The sequence below is a fragment of the Protobothrops mucrosquamatus genome, unplaced genomic scaffold (genome assembly GCF_001527695.2).
Source record: "Protobothrops mucrosquamatus isolate PMUCROS unplaced genomic scaffold, P.Mucros_1.0 scaffold_230, whole genome shotgun sequence".
Lineage (NCBI taxonomy): Eukaryota > Metazoa > Chordata > Lepidosauria > Squamata > Viperidae > Protobothrops > Protobothrops mucrosquamatus.
The window spans coordinates 494,758-509,978 of NW_015386306.1; the positions used below are offsets into that span (position 1 = coordinate 494,758).

A 15,221-nucleotide genomic window follows, 5' to 3' on the forward strand; every position below is an offset into this window, starting at 1 on the left:
TAGGCCCAGTACTATTCAATATCTTCATAAATGACTTAGATGAGGGAATAGAAAGGGATCTCATCAAATTTGCAGATGACACTAAGCTGGCAGGAATAGCCAACATCCCAGAAAACAAGCTCAGAATCCAAAAAGATCTTGACAGACTTGAACAATGGGCCCTATCCAACAAAATGATATTTAATGTGGAGAAAAGCAAGGTTTTTACACCTGGGCAGGAAAAATCAAAAATATAAGTACAGATTAGGCGAGACCTAGCTCAAAAACAGTAACTGTGAGAGAGACCTTGGAGTCCTAGTGGACAATCACTTAAACATAAGTCAGCAGTGTGCCAGCCAAAAAAAGTAATATAATCCTTGGTTGTATAAACAGAGGTATAGAATCAAAATCACATGAAGTATTAGTACCACTTTATAAATCCTTAATAAGACCACACCTGGAATGATATATCCTATTTTGGTCACCACATTACAAAAAAGATGTTAAGGCTTTGTAAAAAGTGCAAAGAAGAGCAACTAAGATGATTAAGGGCCTGGAGACAAAAACCTATGAAGAACGGTTGCAGGAATTGGATATGGCCAGTCTAGAGAAAAGAAGGACTAGGGGTGACATGATAGCACTATTCCAGTATATGAGAGACTGCCACAATGAGGAGGGAATCAATTTATTCTCCAAAGCACCAGAAGGCAAGACAAGAAACAACAGATGGAAACTAAGAAAGGAGAGAAGCAACCTGGAATTAATGAGAAACTTCCTAACAGTGAGGACAATTAACCAGTGGAACAGCTTGCATTCAGAAATTGTAGGTACTTCATCACGCGAGGTTTTTAAGAAAATATTGGACAGTCACTTGTCTGAAATGAGCAGGAGGCTGGATTAGAAGACCTCCAAGATCCCTTCCAGTTCTATTCTGATTGCTTATGTATTATTGTGCTTTTAGGGAGGAAGGTGTGGAAAAGCTCTATTAAATGAATTATTTAATTCATTAGTTAAATGATTATTCATGATTGGCTTATGGTTTAAAACTGCTTCTCCAACCTACTGTCCTTTTAATATTTTATAATATGTCCTCCATCAATGACAGGATGTCTGGCTATCTGATGCTAATTTTCCAGCTTAGTATAACTGGCAAAACTTCAGTGTTCACACACAGTGGCATAACAATAAAAAAGATCTATCCTACAGAAGTTGGTAAACTTTCACCTATAGATGAAAAGCATCAATCCCAGGAAGAACTGTTCCCAGGCCTCTTCTATAGGGAATAAGGACTGCTTTTCTCTGTACATGTGACTGGAAAATTATTCCCTGTTTTGAATAAAGCAAAGCAGTTCTTTGTTTAGACATAAAAATTCAACTTCTCTGTCTGCAAAAAAAACAACAACATGCTTCACTCTGGACAAGAAAAAAATTGTTCCCTCCCACTGCAGTGAAATGGGACCATTTTCTCTACAGAGAAAATAAATTAAGAGTGGTAAGCTTCCTAGGGAAAAAATGTTATAAAACGAAGGGTTTTTCCCCCCATTGGACAAGGCTTCATGGGACATGTTTCTCCTCTATGATGTTCCACCCACTTCTTTTACCTAGTGTGCTGATGATGTTGAAGGACAGTTTGGCTCATGGCAGCATGAAAGTATTTATCTCTGCCTAACATCTTAAAAATTGGCAAAAAATATTAGGAAGAGTCTGAAAAATGCCATGAAACCCATCAAGAATTTCTTCTAATTTCCCTTCTGTACTTAATCTCTACAGATGATAAAGTCAGCTTGGAAAGTTGTATGTTTGTTAGTTTAGTTTCCTGAAAGAAATTAACAGAATCCAAAAGATCAGCAATTTTAACTTCCGACAACAAAATTAACAATATGTGGCATCTTTAAAGGCTGAAAGAAGTTTTATGAATGACCAGGTTTCATGTGGTATCATTTAGGTGTCATTTGCAAATGTATCTTAAAATAAGGCAATTTGAATCCCTTGTTTTATGAAGTTTTTTTGAAAAAACTGGTACAGAAATTAAAGGAAAAATTGGTAATTCTCCAGTACAGATAGTAACAAAAAATTACCTTAGTATTTCATTTTGAATATCCTAAAGTATGGGCCACTTGAGTTCATGACCCTAAAAGATAGAAGAAACAAACAGCTTGTTCAGATGATGAAAGGTTAAATATTTAAGGATAGTTAGCCAAATCTCTGAGTGCATTGTTTCCATCTTACATTTGGTACCTCTTTTGTTTGTGAGAGTATAATCCACCGTGCTGGTTTTGTGTTCTCCTGAAAGTCTATACATATTTGAAGCAGAGTCTTGCTTCTATTTTAAACCACAATTTTCATTGTGATAATATTTTCATCCTTGAAAAATGATGATAAATGAAAGTAAGATGCTTACCTGCTCTGGAACATTTGTATGTCATAGGGCTATTTACATGGACAAGTCTTTTTTTTTTTAGTGGGGGGGCATAATATTTAACCGATATGGGAAGAAACAGTGTGAGTTATCCAGGTAATTTTTCTTGTCTTTGAATGGCAACTTTTGCCCTGACTTGTCCGCTTGTTTGTTTTGCTGACTAAAATGTAAACGACAGCTTGCAACAGAAAGTAGAAAAATGTCTGGAAGATGGTGTCCGCCTTCCTATGTTGGACGCAAAACAACTTCAGAATGAAAATGAAAGCCTCAAAGAAAAAAATGAGAAGGCTTACAAGGTCAGTACATTAAAATGGTCATATGGTTGACTAAATATCAAGTGGATTCAGTTTTGGTCTATATTGCTGTCATATTAGTTTTTCCTCTCTGTTACCATTAACAAGAAAAGAAGTTACCAGCCGGTGCTTTTACTCAGGATTACTGTGTGCTCAGATAGAGACAGAGATTGAGAGTGGAAGCAAATCAACGCAAGCCTATTGTTACCGACTTGCTGCTGTTAGCATTTATGTATTTATATAATATTGAATGGAAGATATTTTATTCCAACATTACTATCTTAATATTTATAGATATATTTTCCTAAGAACTTAAGAATATCTCATTGGGATTGAGCCAGGCTCCATCTTCATCCAGCTTTCCCTCCATGCTTACAATTGTCCATGGATTCCTACTCTTTGCTTTCTGGCTTTTTAACTGGTTAGCAATTCATAATAGATAGGTCCTTCTTTCTCATGACCTCTGGAAAAGTTTACTGAAAAGCTGTTGAGGAATTTTGTCAAAGACTTCTTGAAGGTCAGGAATGTCAGCAAAGTAACCAACCTGATTATTAGTATTCTCAAAAGCTCCAGACGGTTGGATACCTTGTGAAATCCATGCTGATTTTATTCATCAACATTCTTTAGTTGTTCTTTTCTGGTTATCATTTCTACCAATTTTCCAGGTGCATATATTAAGCTGACTGGAACTTCCCTGTGTCCCTTTTTAAAGACTAGTATTGCTTTCATTCCATTCTCCTGTAAATGCCCTTCAGAACATTAACACTTCTAAGCAATTTCTCTGTGTTGTTAATTCCAAACATGATGTTGCAATATCTTTTAGAAATATATGTCCTTCAAAAAGATACAGGAAACCAGAAACACAAATAAGAATATTATTACCTTCTTTTCCTCAACAGGTCATAGACAATCAACAAAATCGGATCACTGAGATATCTTTAGAGATACAGGTAATGCAGTGTGATTTTCACAGGTCTCATGTTTACCTTCTGCATCAGAAGAAAGCATTCTCATCATAAAAGGAAGCTGTGAATGCACTTCATAAACTAGCATTACGTTAGTTAGTGATATTTAAATAATCATTTATTTTGCTTCAGTCATTTAGCTTTCTGAACTGCAAGTCTAAAAATAAATCATACAAAGGAATAAATGCTACAACATGGCCAGCTTGAATAGAAAAGGGTAACCTTATCCTTACAGACCAGTTATTTCCCCCTTCAGCAGGACTTCTGTTGTGTCAGTGAAGTGAGGCTGGAATCTATTGGCTAATGTTGGTATGCAGCTGACCTCTGATTTATGACTAACTGACTTGCCTAGAATGCGTTATGATACTGGGAGTAGAGTTTTTGCTGGAAGAGGGCAGGAAGATAGTTGCCAGTTTTACTCTGTTCATTTTCAGTAGTAAAAACCTCGCACATAACAGTAAAACAAATACACTTACAACTGATGCCTTAACAGTATATCTTTGCTGGAATTTCCACACTAGTTTCCCTACAATTTTCTCTGCATTTTCATGCCTTTAGCTTGCTCTTTACAAACTATAAATGTTAATTTGTCCTTTAAAAAGAAACAAGAAAAGAAAACCAAGTAGTTTTGTAAAAAAAAATTACTTTAGGAGACAACTTTTGGGTATATTCACAGGAAGGAAAAATACTCTGATCATAAAGTGGTTTTTTTCTGGCAAAATGGGCTTGTGAGAACTTATCATTTTTGAATGTGAGAAATTGTTTACTTGCTATCAAAAAATTGGATTACTTAGCTTATTAACAGTGGTCATATATTATATAAAATGAAAAACCACCACAGCTTATCTAGTATCAGTGAAATTTTTCTGATAGTTATATGCATAGAATTGTCATGTAGGAGCATCATGACTTTATGAAGATGGTATTGAAGTGGTTGAAATTGATGACACTTATGCATATTGAAACACGGGTTATTGCTTTTCTGCACTAAAACTTGAGTATTGATTGACATGATGATAATAGTACTATGTAGACTTTGAGATTTCAAATTATTTTATTAAGACTTTATACAGTTTGAATATGATTTCTAGTTCTATATGTCATAATATTAAGCAGAAAATTAGCCTTACATGAGCTAATAGCCCTTACTTCATCTAACTTCTTGTATACTTCTATTATCATTTCTTTCATATTATGTTTTAACAGAATTGTGACTGGATTTCAGTTTGATAACAAGGATATAAGTTTAACGAGTTAATTTTAAACTCTAGTTAGTGTTAGTTAACTGGAAACTGCAGTTAAAGAATCCACAACATAGTGCTGAAATTCTGTCACAGCAAAATCATATGCATCTAGTACCTATTCTTCACAGGAGGATAAATATTTATGAAGAATAGGGTCAGCTGAATATAAATGAGTTTAGAGCGTTTTTCAGACTGGTTATTACTGAGATGTGCGTACTCAACAGAATCCCCAACCAGCATGATATGTATATATATTATCACATATATATTATCATTCTGGGGTTGATGTTCACAGGGTTTGGCATCTAAAGACTACCAAGTTGGGAAAAGGTGATTTAGAGCAAATAAAGCAAGCGGAGGTTTAAAACAAATCTAAAGTGTGGTCCTGGAACACCAGTAGAAATGCTAGTAACACTGAGATCTTGATGTGGCTGTCTTGCTGATCAAATCATAGATATGTGTTTCTGTTTTGAATATGGCTTGTTTGACATACTAATTATTTTTGTACTTTTTTTTTGTACTCATCCCAAAATCACTTCTTGTGAGATGGGTGGCCATATAACTTTGATAAATAAAAAATTAGGAACTAGAAGAAATTAGGAAGTAGATTTTATATCCAACTGCAGATACAGCAAGAGCAAAGGAAGCATGGACCTTGTAAAAAAAAACTATTAAAAAAAGAAGAAAGGAAGTAACATTTTATAGGAGGCAGATATATTTCATTTTTCTTTCTCTTTTTGAGGAGCGTTGAAAGCTGGACTCTTGAGATTTCCCTCCCGTTCAAACTCTGCCTTGTTGCTGGGCACTAGGCAGAGATGGGAAAAAATGTTGGCTGTACTTGACAATCCTTGTGCAATCCAGGCTATTTGTTGTTCAGCTGTGAGGAATGATAAGCAATTCATATACAAGGATGGATGCCAAATTTGATGCTTTCAAAGCCAGAAAAGATCTTTGACATGAAAGAGCTATAGACCTGGCAGTTGGGCTTCTGTCCCAAAGTATTCAGTAGTGTGAGGCTTTATCAAGTCTTTACCAAGGGAAGACAAAACATTAAAAATTCTATTAGACTACTAGATTAGATTATATGTACGGTATATAAAATTCATACTGGTTATTGTTAAAAATAGAATGTTTGGAACAGAGTTTGTTGATCAGTAATTTTAGTTGCAGGGCAGTAGAATTCTGTTTTAAGTTCCTAGTCATTATATTTTGCAACTAATTTTATCCTTTGTCAGAAGTACAGTCTGAACGGATGATGATTTGTCCCTCCAATCCAGTAATCATATTTTTCAGAGATGATCAATAACGCACTAAAATTACAGGGAAAAGGGTCAGCTCTGTTCTGACAAGGCTGTTGTAAAGTTGTATTAAGGCAACATGCTAGGTGGAAAGGAATTTAACCCTCTTTCATTCACAGTACAGCTGGACCTTCTTATCTACAATTCTGTGTATCTGCAGTTGATAAATAAAATGGATAAATTTTGTTTCTCCATGGCAAGTTCCAACTGCTGACAGGTGGGGGGGGAGGTCTAGTCCAAAGCTCCTTTATGTTCTCGCCTCTCCAGTTTTAACATTTACATGGAATTGCTAGCTGAGGTCATCCGTCAACATGGCATCAGATATCATCAGTATGTTGGTCACACAATGTACATTTTGACCAGTGGTCAATCAAGTGATGCCGTTAAAATCTTGTCCCAATGATTGGAAGGGTTTCAGGTCTGGATGCATAGGATCAGGCCTAAACTGACAAGACTGAATAGATATGGGTACTGATTCTTCCACTGCTGATGATTTTTCATATTTGGCTTTGAATGAAGTTAAACTACTCTTAACAAAACTGGAGTACAATTTGGGAATCTTCCTTTACCCAGCATTCCTGCTGGAAAAGCGGGTGGCATCTGTGATCAGAACATCCTTTATATAGGTCTATCTGTTGCACTAATTGCACTCTTTCCAAGACTGGGAATCCCTTCTCAAGGTCACTCATGTTGATTATTCAATGCACTTCATTCAGGACTGCCTTTGAAACCCACTCAGAAGCTAAAACTGGGTCAGATTATAACAACAGGAGCCGTTATGAGTATGCCTATGTAACAACTCTGTTACATGAGCCGAAATGGCTTCTAGTGAGTTTTCATATGCAACTTGAGGGTGCTGGTTATCACTTAACAACGGCCTTCATGGATATAGGGGATGTCTATCTGAGACATATTCTGGCTCTTGTAATGACTGCCCAATCTATTCTATCCAGTTGGCACACTTTGAGTCCCATATATTAACCAATGTCATTTGATTGGACATAGGAAGTATATCTTCTCTGTTACGGTGCCTGGAATAGCATCCTACCAGAGGATTGGACTGCCCTTAACCTGCAAGTCTTTAAACAAACTCTGAAAACCTGATTTTTGTCCTGAAGCTCTGGGATAATAGGTCTGTCCATCTGAGATGCAGTGTCTGTTTCAGTTTCAACTATTTCAGTTTCTATAAAAGAATTTAGAAATGGAGCTATTCAAGAGCTCCTAAAGATGGGCATGGACGAGCAATTATACAATCTGGAGATTGAAGTAAGGGTGAGGGAGAAACTTAACCTTGCCTTGAGCTTCTTTAGGATAAGGTATAAAAGGCTGGAAAAGCTTATAAGATTCAGGTAGGCCAGGTTTGAAAAAGGTGCCAGATTCCAAAAGATTCTAGCTATGCTACTTTATTGTAGTAAGGGGTAACAGAATCTTGAAAGTCGGCACCTGTTTTCAAGCATTATCTCTATTTTTAATCTGTACACTTCCCAGAACTTGTATTGAGTTGGGCAATATAGTTAACTATAACTATAACTATAGTTATAGTTATATACTTAAATAAATAAAATCAGTTACTCAGTCCAGAATTTATTATTTGTGGTGAACAGCTTTGTATATCTACAATTGTTGGTGCATGGCTCTGATCCATTTGTTGTTTTGTACAGTGCAGAAGTGAGCATTGAACTCTCCCCTGCCCCCAAATTAATTTGCCAGTGACCTGCAGGGTTCTGACCTTATATGGTCACCTTCCTGCATGTTACCTTCTCCACATTGAAAATGAGGGTTCTGCTGATGAGAGAAGCAGTAATTGTTCACACAAAATATTGCTGTTGAGCATGAAGGTAAAGTTAGCAAGTTGAACAGTCAAGCTGCTAACCAAAGAAAGTGCCAGCATTGCAAAGATAACTATTCCCATCACAAGAAAGAGTTATGAGACAGCAATACCAACATGTTCCCATAGCTTTTAAGAGGAGGTAATTGATGAATGTTCCAGTGTTTTTTTAATTTTGATTTTTTGCCAGAGGCCAAACGGAGTTGTAGTTCTGCTAACTCCAATATTAGAGTGAAGGAAATCCACTGCTTTTTTACTCATTTATGTTAAATAAAGTACAGTTTATTTTTTAATAATATCTTTACTTATTGTTCTTTATTCAAAATAAAGACTGGAGGAAAAGAAGATATGGTACCTTTAATTCTGTAATTTCTTTTATTTCTAGTGATTTGGCATCATATTTCAGGGGCTATAGAAGCTATATGCTTATTCTCATAGGCTCCATGTCTTGTTACCTATAGCCAGTGGTGGGATTCAAATAATTTAATAACTGATTCTCTGCAAGGGGGAAGTGCGTGGCACTGCCACGAGGCAGGTGGGGGAGGGGGGAGCTGCCCCATGCAGCCCGCAATCACTTAACATGCCGAAGGGCCCCCCCGCAGCCAGGCCTACCACACCCCGACACCCGTCACACCTCGCCTGTTTGGTAATGACTTCTCCCGCTTTCTCCTTCTTCCTCCTCCTTTGAACAGCCCTTCACTCCCATTGCTGCTTTTTCAGTCCCGGAGTTTTTTCCGGAACCTGTGCAGAGGATCTTTGGAAATGAAGCTCTGCAGCGATCGGGTGGGGCGGGAACGAATCTCTTCGCTTTTAAACCGGCTCCAAAATGGGTTGGAGGGAGCGGCCCAAGGACTCCAATCTGGCTTTGCATCAAGCAAGGGGATTGGAGGCATGTGAATGTGTGCTAGTCTGGCGTCTCAAAAAATTGGGGTTTTTTTCCCCATTCTGGATTTTCGCTGCCATAATGTTTAACTTTCTTTACTTGATGCAGAATGTGGATCCTTCCAATTCTGCATCAAATAAACTTTTAAAGAAAGTTAAACAGTCTGGCAGCGAAAATCCAGGAGCAGGGAAAAAAACCCTGTTTCTTTGAGATGCCAAACTAGTATGCATTCACATGCCTCCAACCCCCTTGCTTGCTGCAAATCTAGATTGCAGCAAGCAAGGGATTGGAGGCACGTGAATGCACACTAGTCTGGCCATTTTGGAGCCAGTTCCCCGAACTCAAGAAAAAAATAGGTATTGGTTCTGCCGAACTGGTGCGAACCGGCTGAATCCCACCACTGCCTATGGCTTTGTTGATGGTTATATATTGGAATGTTAAATTGTAACCTATATATAGTTGAAGTACAGATGGGGATTACAAAGCTGTACTTCGAATGAGGTCCACCTCCACTTCAAAATAAGGATGAGATCTAAAGAAAATCAACTGTTATATATCATTACGTTCCTTAGAATTCAGCACTTTTTTTTAATACGTGAAACAGTTCAGCACAAGAAAGTGCTCCTTTTGGTCTATAAGCAGATACATTTTCCTATCCTAAGCAATCAGTGGTCAGGCAGCAGTAGTTCCCCCCCTCAGAAACTAGAGGGCAGACAAATGACAAATGGTGACTGAACATGAAATCACTGGAATTGACAGTTTTGTTAGCTAACAGCCTTTGAAGCACCAAAGAATAGATATCTTCTCTAAACATTTTTGTCTTTCCCTATAAAGGGAGATGGATGCTTTGGCAAACTTAATGCAAAATTCCTCTAAATCTTTTCCTGTCAAGATCAGACTAAGAAGGGGCTTTTAATTCACTGGAGCTGACAAGCAGAGAGTATACACTGATCCAGTGGAGAAATATTTTCTGAATCTATTCTTATTGTATAATCATTCAACTGTTGTCCAAGGAATGTCTCTCTTCTCCCTCCAGTCTTTTATAACCTGAAAGTAATAGATTAAAATGCCCATATTAGGGGAGCTGGTAATCTTGAGATGGCTGCAGATATACTGATTCTTGTTTCCTCAAATTCTGAAAAAAAGTATTTATTTTCCCCTGATCAGTATGTCAGATGTTACGGGAGTAGTTCAGTCCATCGTTTAGTAACAGCTGTCTAGAGATTAAGAGAAGTCTTACAATGGCCCTACGTTTGCTTTTAAAAGATTCTGAAAACATTGCTCTTTAGAAGAAGGACTTTAGCAAAACATTGGATACTTTTATTTTTACTTTTTTTTTTGCATTGAAAGTTAGACAAAGGATTAAATCAAAACCACTGAGATGCCAGTTTTCTAGTTTGGCCAGTACTGTAAGGCTTCCCCATCAGGTCAACCATTTCATTGGATTGACTCATAATTACTTGGCAATTGCAAATTCAAATTCTTTATATTACTTTCTCTGTTTTTTTCTCTGAATGTTTTTGTTAGATTTTGGTGGGCAAAAGAAAACATCAGTAGACCCCAAAGAAATGACATTTAGTTAGCATGACAAACTCTGGAATGCATGGTGGTGCAGTTGCTGAGTTCTGTTTATTTTTCCTTCAAGAAGGAAAATCTAAGAAGGGAGATTGTCCTCCTTGTTGATGGTAAAGTGCATTGCTGAGTGAAGGCTGAATCTAAATAGCCACTATTCCTGCAGTAGAGTTGTTGCAGGGAAGAGAGAGTCATAAGCAGCTTTTTCACTGGAGTTCTGAATATTTTCATTATCAAATACCAATCAACAAGGAAAATACAGTACTGAAAAATTTGAATTGTTGATTTATTTAAACAACATAAGTAAAGGTTAATTTTTCCATTTTCCCCCAGTCTATGCAAGAAAAGCTTTTAGAAGGAAATCTAACAATTCAGAAACAAAAAAATGAACTTGAAGAAAAGGAAAAGAGTGTACAGCAGTTAAAGGAGGTACTTCTTGAAGTAAGTTTCTGAGATTATCCTCTGAAGTAAATTTACCCGTCTGCCTTTTTCATGTATTGTGAGTGAACCGTGAAATAATTTCCCAACTTGCAATTAAGTTCAAGTGCTTTTTTAAAAACCTCAGTACTAGACAGGAACCAAATACATTAGTGAACATCTTACTATAATTGGGAAAGTCTCTGGTGGACCAGTAGCTAGTGGTGACAGATTGATTTGCTATCTCAGATAAACAAACAAAAACCAGTCCTCACATTTTCAGTCAGAAGAGAGATTTGGACAGTTTTATTAATAATCGTTTGCTTCAATTATCATTCAGTTATCATTTGACAGTGTAGGAGCTCCTCTTGCTTATAATAAAATGCCAAGTATTGAAACTTACATTGTGCAGCAGAACTTTTTTTCATTTATAGACTAGGATCTAAAGTACTACACTGCTAAGCTTATATATTCAAAGTGGCTTTTTTTTCAGGATCCTAAAATGTAGCCCAGATTTTTTTTAAGCCCTCTTCTCCAGTTTGTGCAGAACGAGAAGGATGTACAGGTAGTGTTCATATAAACAATGGTAATTGGAATTGCAAACTTCGTCACTAAGCAAACAGTTGTAAAGTGTGATGCCAGCATCAGTTGCATCAGTTCCAGAAGCCATTCTTAAGGGGAAACTGAAATGTTAGATGTGACATCACATGATTGCCATTTCCAAACTCCTGCCAGTTTCCCCATTGACTTTGCTTGTTGGAAGCCAGCAATGAAGGTTAGAAATGGTGATCGTGGGTCTGCAGGATGGTGCAACTGTTGTAATTACAAGCCTATTGTCAGGTGCCTGGATTATGATCACATGACCATGGAAATACTTCAGTGGCCACTACTGCAAGGACCGGTCATAAATCTCCTTGTTCAACATGTCATAACTTTGAACAATCTCTGAACAAGTTGTCATTAGAAAACTATCTATAGTTTGATTGATTATCTGAGATAATAAAAATATGTTAGATCATCAACTGACTAATATGTAACAATGTGGATATTTGTTCTATCATGTTAACATGTGAGGTCCACCATTCTGGCCTTTCATTTCCCCACAGTTTTCTTATCAGATGTCAAACATCTGGTTCATGCCCCTGAATGCAGAGTTTCTTTGAAATAAAATATAAACAAACTCTTTTTCAGATGCCTATCTTCCATTAGAATGTTTCTGAAAATAAACCAATTGAATAAAATAATTTTTTGTTCTTTTATTTTCATCTTGTTTTAATGAAGAACCAAAGATTTATGGAAGAAAATGAACGTTTAAGAGAACAGATTCATCTGATGGAGCAGTCCAGACAACCGGTGGCTGAAAAGTTACCTGTGGCAGATCAGTTATTCATAGAGATGTCTCACTGTCTGTTTGACTTGAAAGCACTTTGCAGTATTCTTACTCACAGAGCTCAGGGCAAAGAACCTAACCTGTCCTTGCTGCTCGGAATCCAATGTAAGTAATGTGGACAGAAATGCCTACTATTCCTTTTGGCACTGAGTAGATCTGGGAAAGGAAAATCTAGGGATGTTAGTAAGAGAAGAATAGGAGGCTCCAGATTGATGGACATTTCTGACTTACGTAAACTAATAAATACATAAATTACTAATAAATTTGGAATGGGAAAAACAGGTATGTAGTATATGTGAAAGGCTTATTTTCTACAACTGTAATTCAGAAATGTACAGTTATGTTGGAGAATTAAATTTAATCTTCTTACAATATCGGGCTCCCTGCAGCTTTTCTATAGTATAGTTGTATGATGTTTGTGGTCTCCAAGCAGCCATGAAGTCATGCTGAAAATTGGTGCTTTGAAACAGGCAGCCTGTGGCACTACTGCTAGATTTTTACCTCAGAGTATCATGCTGTCATTTTAGTTCCTTTAAAAGCCTGAGGAGCAAGACATTCTAGTATTTTCAGTTGAATAAGTAGAACACTCCAATTTCCCCAAAATAAACTTTATTAGGACCTCATTTCTTTATGCTAGCTGGGATCTCGTATGTTCTGGTGACTGCCTGAACTGGTTATTATTGTCAGTTTTTCTCAAGTTAACTTCTAATTCTGGCAGAAAATAAAAACAACCTCTACTAGAGAATACTCTTTGACCAAATTTGCTTCCCCAAGAACTCATCTCTTCTATCCACATTCTATTTTTAGTAGGCAGAAAATATAAAACCAAGATGCTGACTTTCTTCTCTATATCATGTGTAATTTTAAAGTGATCATAGCAACACGCATTTTGTCAAGAAAGTGAAACATTCACATTTTTTTCTAGAGCACAGCAGAGTTAGGTCATTAGGTCATTTATAATAGTATGTTTTGAACTAGTGACTTGTTTTAACTTCTATCCCTGGTTCTTCTTTAACAGCAATGAACTGTTCCTCTGAAGATGAGAAGCACCACAGCACAGAAAGTCTCTCGAAGAAGCTCACAGAGGTTTGTCAGTTACGGAAAGATATTGATGAACTGAGGACTATAATTTCAGACTGCTATGCTCAGGACATGGGAGAAAATTGCATTACACAGTGATGACACCTTGGCCTCATACTAACAACTAAGTTATTAAATGCTGCTCTGGTTTTAGTTCTTCATATTTCTGTTACAAACAATACTGGAAAGCAAATGCTGTGCCAGCTGAAAAGGTTTCATACGTTTGTGCATAGTTCATGCAGGTAATACGATCTTCTATCGAAGAGATTTTGTGCTGCGGGGAAAAATCTAATTTCTTTAAAACTACTGAATGTAGGTCAAAGCTGTGAATAATGTTCTTTTGAAAATGTTTTTTATTTCTTTTGTTATGCTGATAAAAGAAAATACAATGTTTTCTGGAGTAAAAATGGAATTACCAGAAGAGGGCACTATAACAATGGTTCAGCAAGCTTTTAGGATAGAAGATCAGGCCTGAGAATCTTCATGACAAAGGCAGTTGGATGTGCTTGGTTATTTGAACGCCAGGTATTAGAACTGTGGATGAAGACATAGAGTCCTAACAAAGATTATTTTTGGGGGGGGATGAAGAAAGTACTGATGGTTTGGGCCACATTAGGTAAAAATGATATGCTCTTTAAGGGTTGCATTCCCAGTTTGATTATTGTTTTACTCTGCAGTTCTTGTGTAATGCAAAGGGGAAAAAAATATGAAAAAACATTCACATTTCAGGAAGGGATTCAGACTTAGAATTCAGTCACCAACTATTAAGCTCTTTTGCATTAATTAGGTTGGGCAAAATGGTTTTGATAAAATATTTTTTAAAAAATCAAAAACATTAAGTGACATTTTTAATTCTATCTCCAGCCATATATGTGTGTGTGTGTGTGTGTATGTATGTACACGCACGCACACACACACACACTTTGAAATTTGGCACAAAGTAGTGTCTGAATTTGAATGTTGGAATTCCAGTACACAGAAAAATAAAAAACCTTGAAGAAACTTGATTTCTTCTGGCAATCTGAAACAGTAGATCTTGATGAATAATTAATATATTTGCTCCAAAATTGTATCACAATTGGCATAAAAACTTTATGTGAAAACAGAGTTCTTGACTATTCAGACAAATATGCTTAAGTTTCTCTTATTGCCAGAAGAGGACTAGGATGAACTCAGCAGTGCCAGCCTTCATAGAGGCAGTGTTAAAATGCCTGAATTATAGGTATGCCACTTTATAATCCAGGTTTATGTATTTTGCTGTGTTAGAATTTATACACTGTTTGTCAAGACAAGCCTGATACCACTTTATTCTGACAATCTATTCTACAATCTACAAAAAACACCTTCTTTGGGGAAAAAAAGGAGGCTAAATACAATGCATGATACTCATAGATGCTATGAGGCTCATAATTTCAGTCTTGTCAAAAGTTGATACTTAAAAGAGCAAGAAATGGATTACCATTTTAAATTTCTTACATTAGTATTTTTCCTTAAGCAATTTTTGAACATTGATTTTAGAGTGATATTTTCACATTTGTGTGAGCCAAATTTATATTTTATTTGTATATGATGCAGTTTAAAAAATTGGCCTTTTTAAAGTTATACTTATTTTAATAGGAGTTTATTCCTACTCTGTGATGGCTATACTCTTTGTGGAAATTTATTTTAATATTGAACTTAACTGATGCTCAGTTGTTTTAAATGCACATTTGTAAATATTAAATAGAAGCAGCTAGTAAGGGATAAAAGATACTTAATCCTGCTGATTGAGACCTGAATTTAAAATATTACGGTCACAATCCCAAAAGTGTTACTAGAAATAAAATTGGGCAGTACTTATAATTGTAACTTTA

The 15,221-nt window shown here is 36.4% G+C and overlaps 1 protein-coding gene across 1 annotated transcript in view; it reads left to right on the top strand.

Annotated features, from left to right (window-relative positions):
• The window catches only part of CEP85L (centrosomal protein 85 like), a 96,409-nt gene extending 82,174 nt beyond the window's left edge, over window positions 1-14,235 (top strand). Inside the window, exons 9-13 of the mRNA XM_015829121.1 lie at window positions 2,577-2,694; window positions 3,591-3,641; window positions 10,815-10,922; window positions 12,180-12,393; window positions 13,307-14,235. Coding sequence (XP_015684607.1) covers window positions 2,577-2,694; window positions 3,591-3,641; window positions 10,815-10,922; window positions 12,180-12,393; window positions 13,307-13,467 — 652 coding nt within the window. The 3' untranslated portion in view covers window positions 13,468-14,235. The remainder of the gene's footprint in view (window positions 1-2,576; window positions 2,695-3,590; window positions 3,642-10,814; window positions 10,923-12,179; window positions 12,394-13,306) is intronic.
• Window positions 14,236-15,221: the final 986 nt, after the last annotated feature.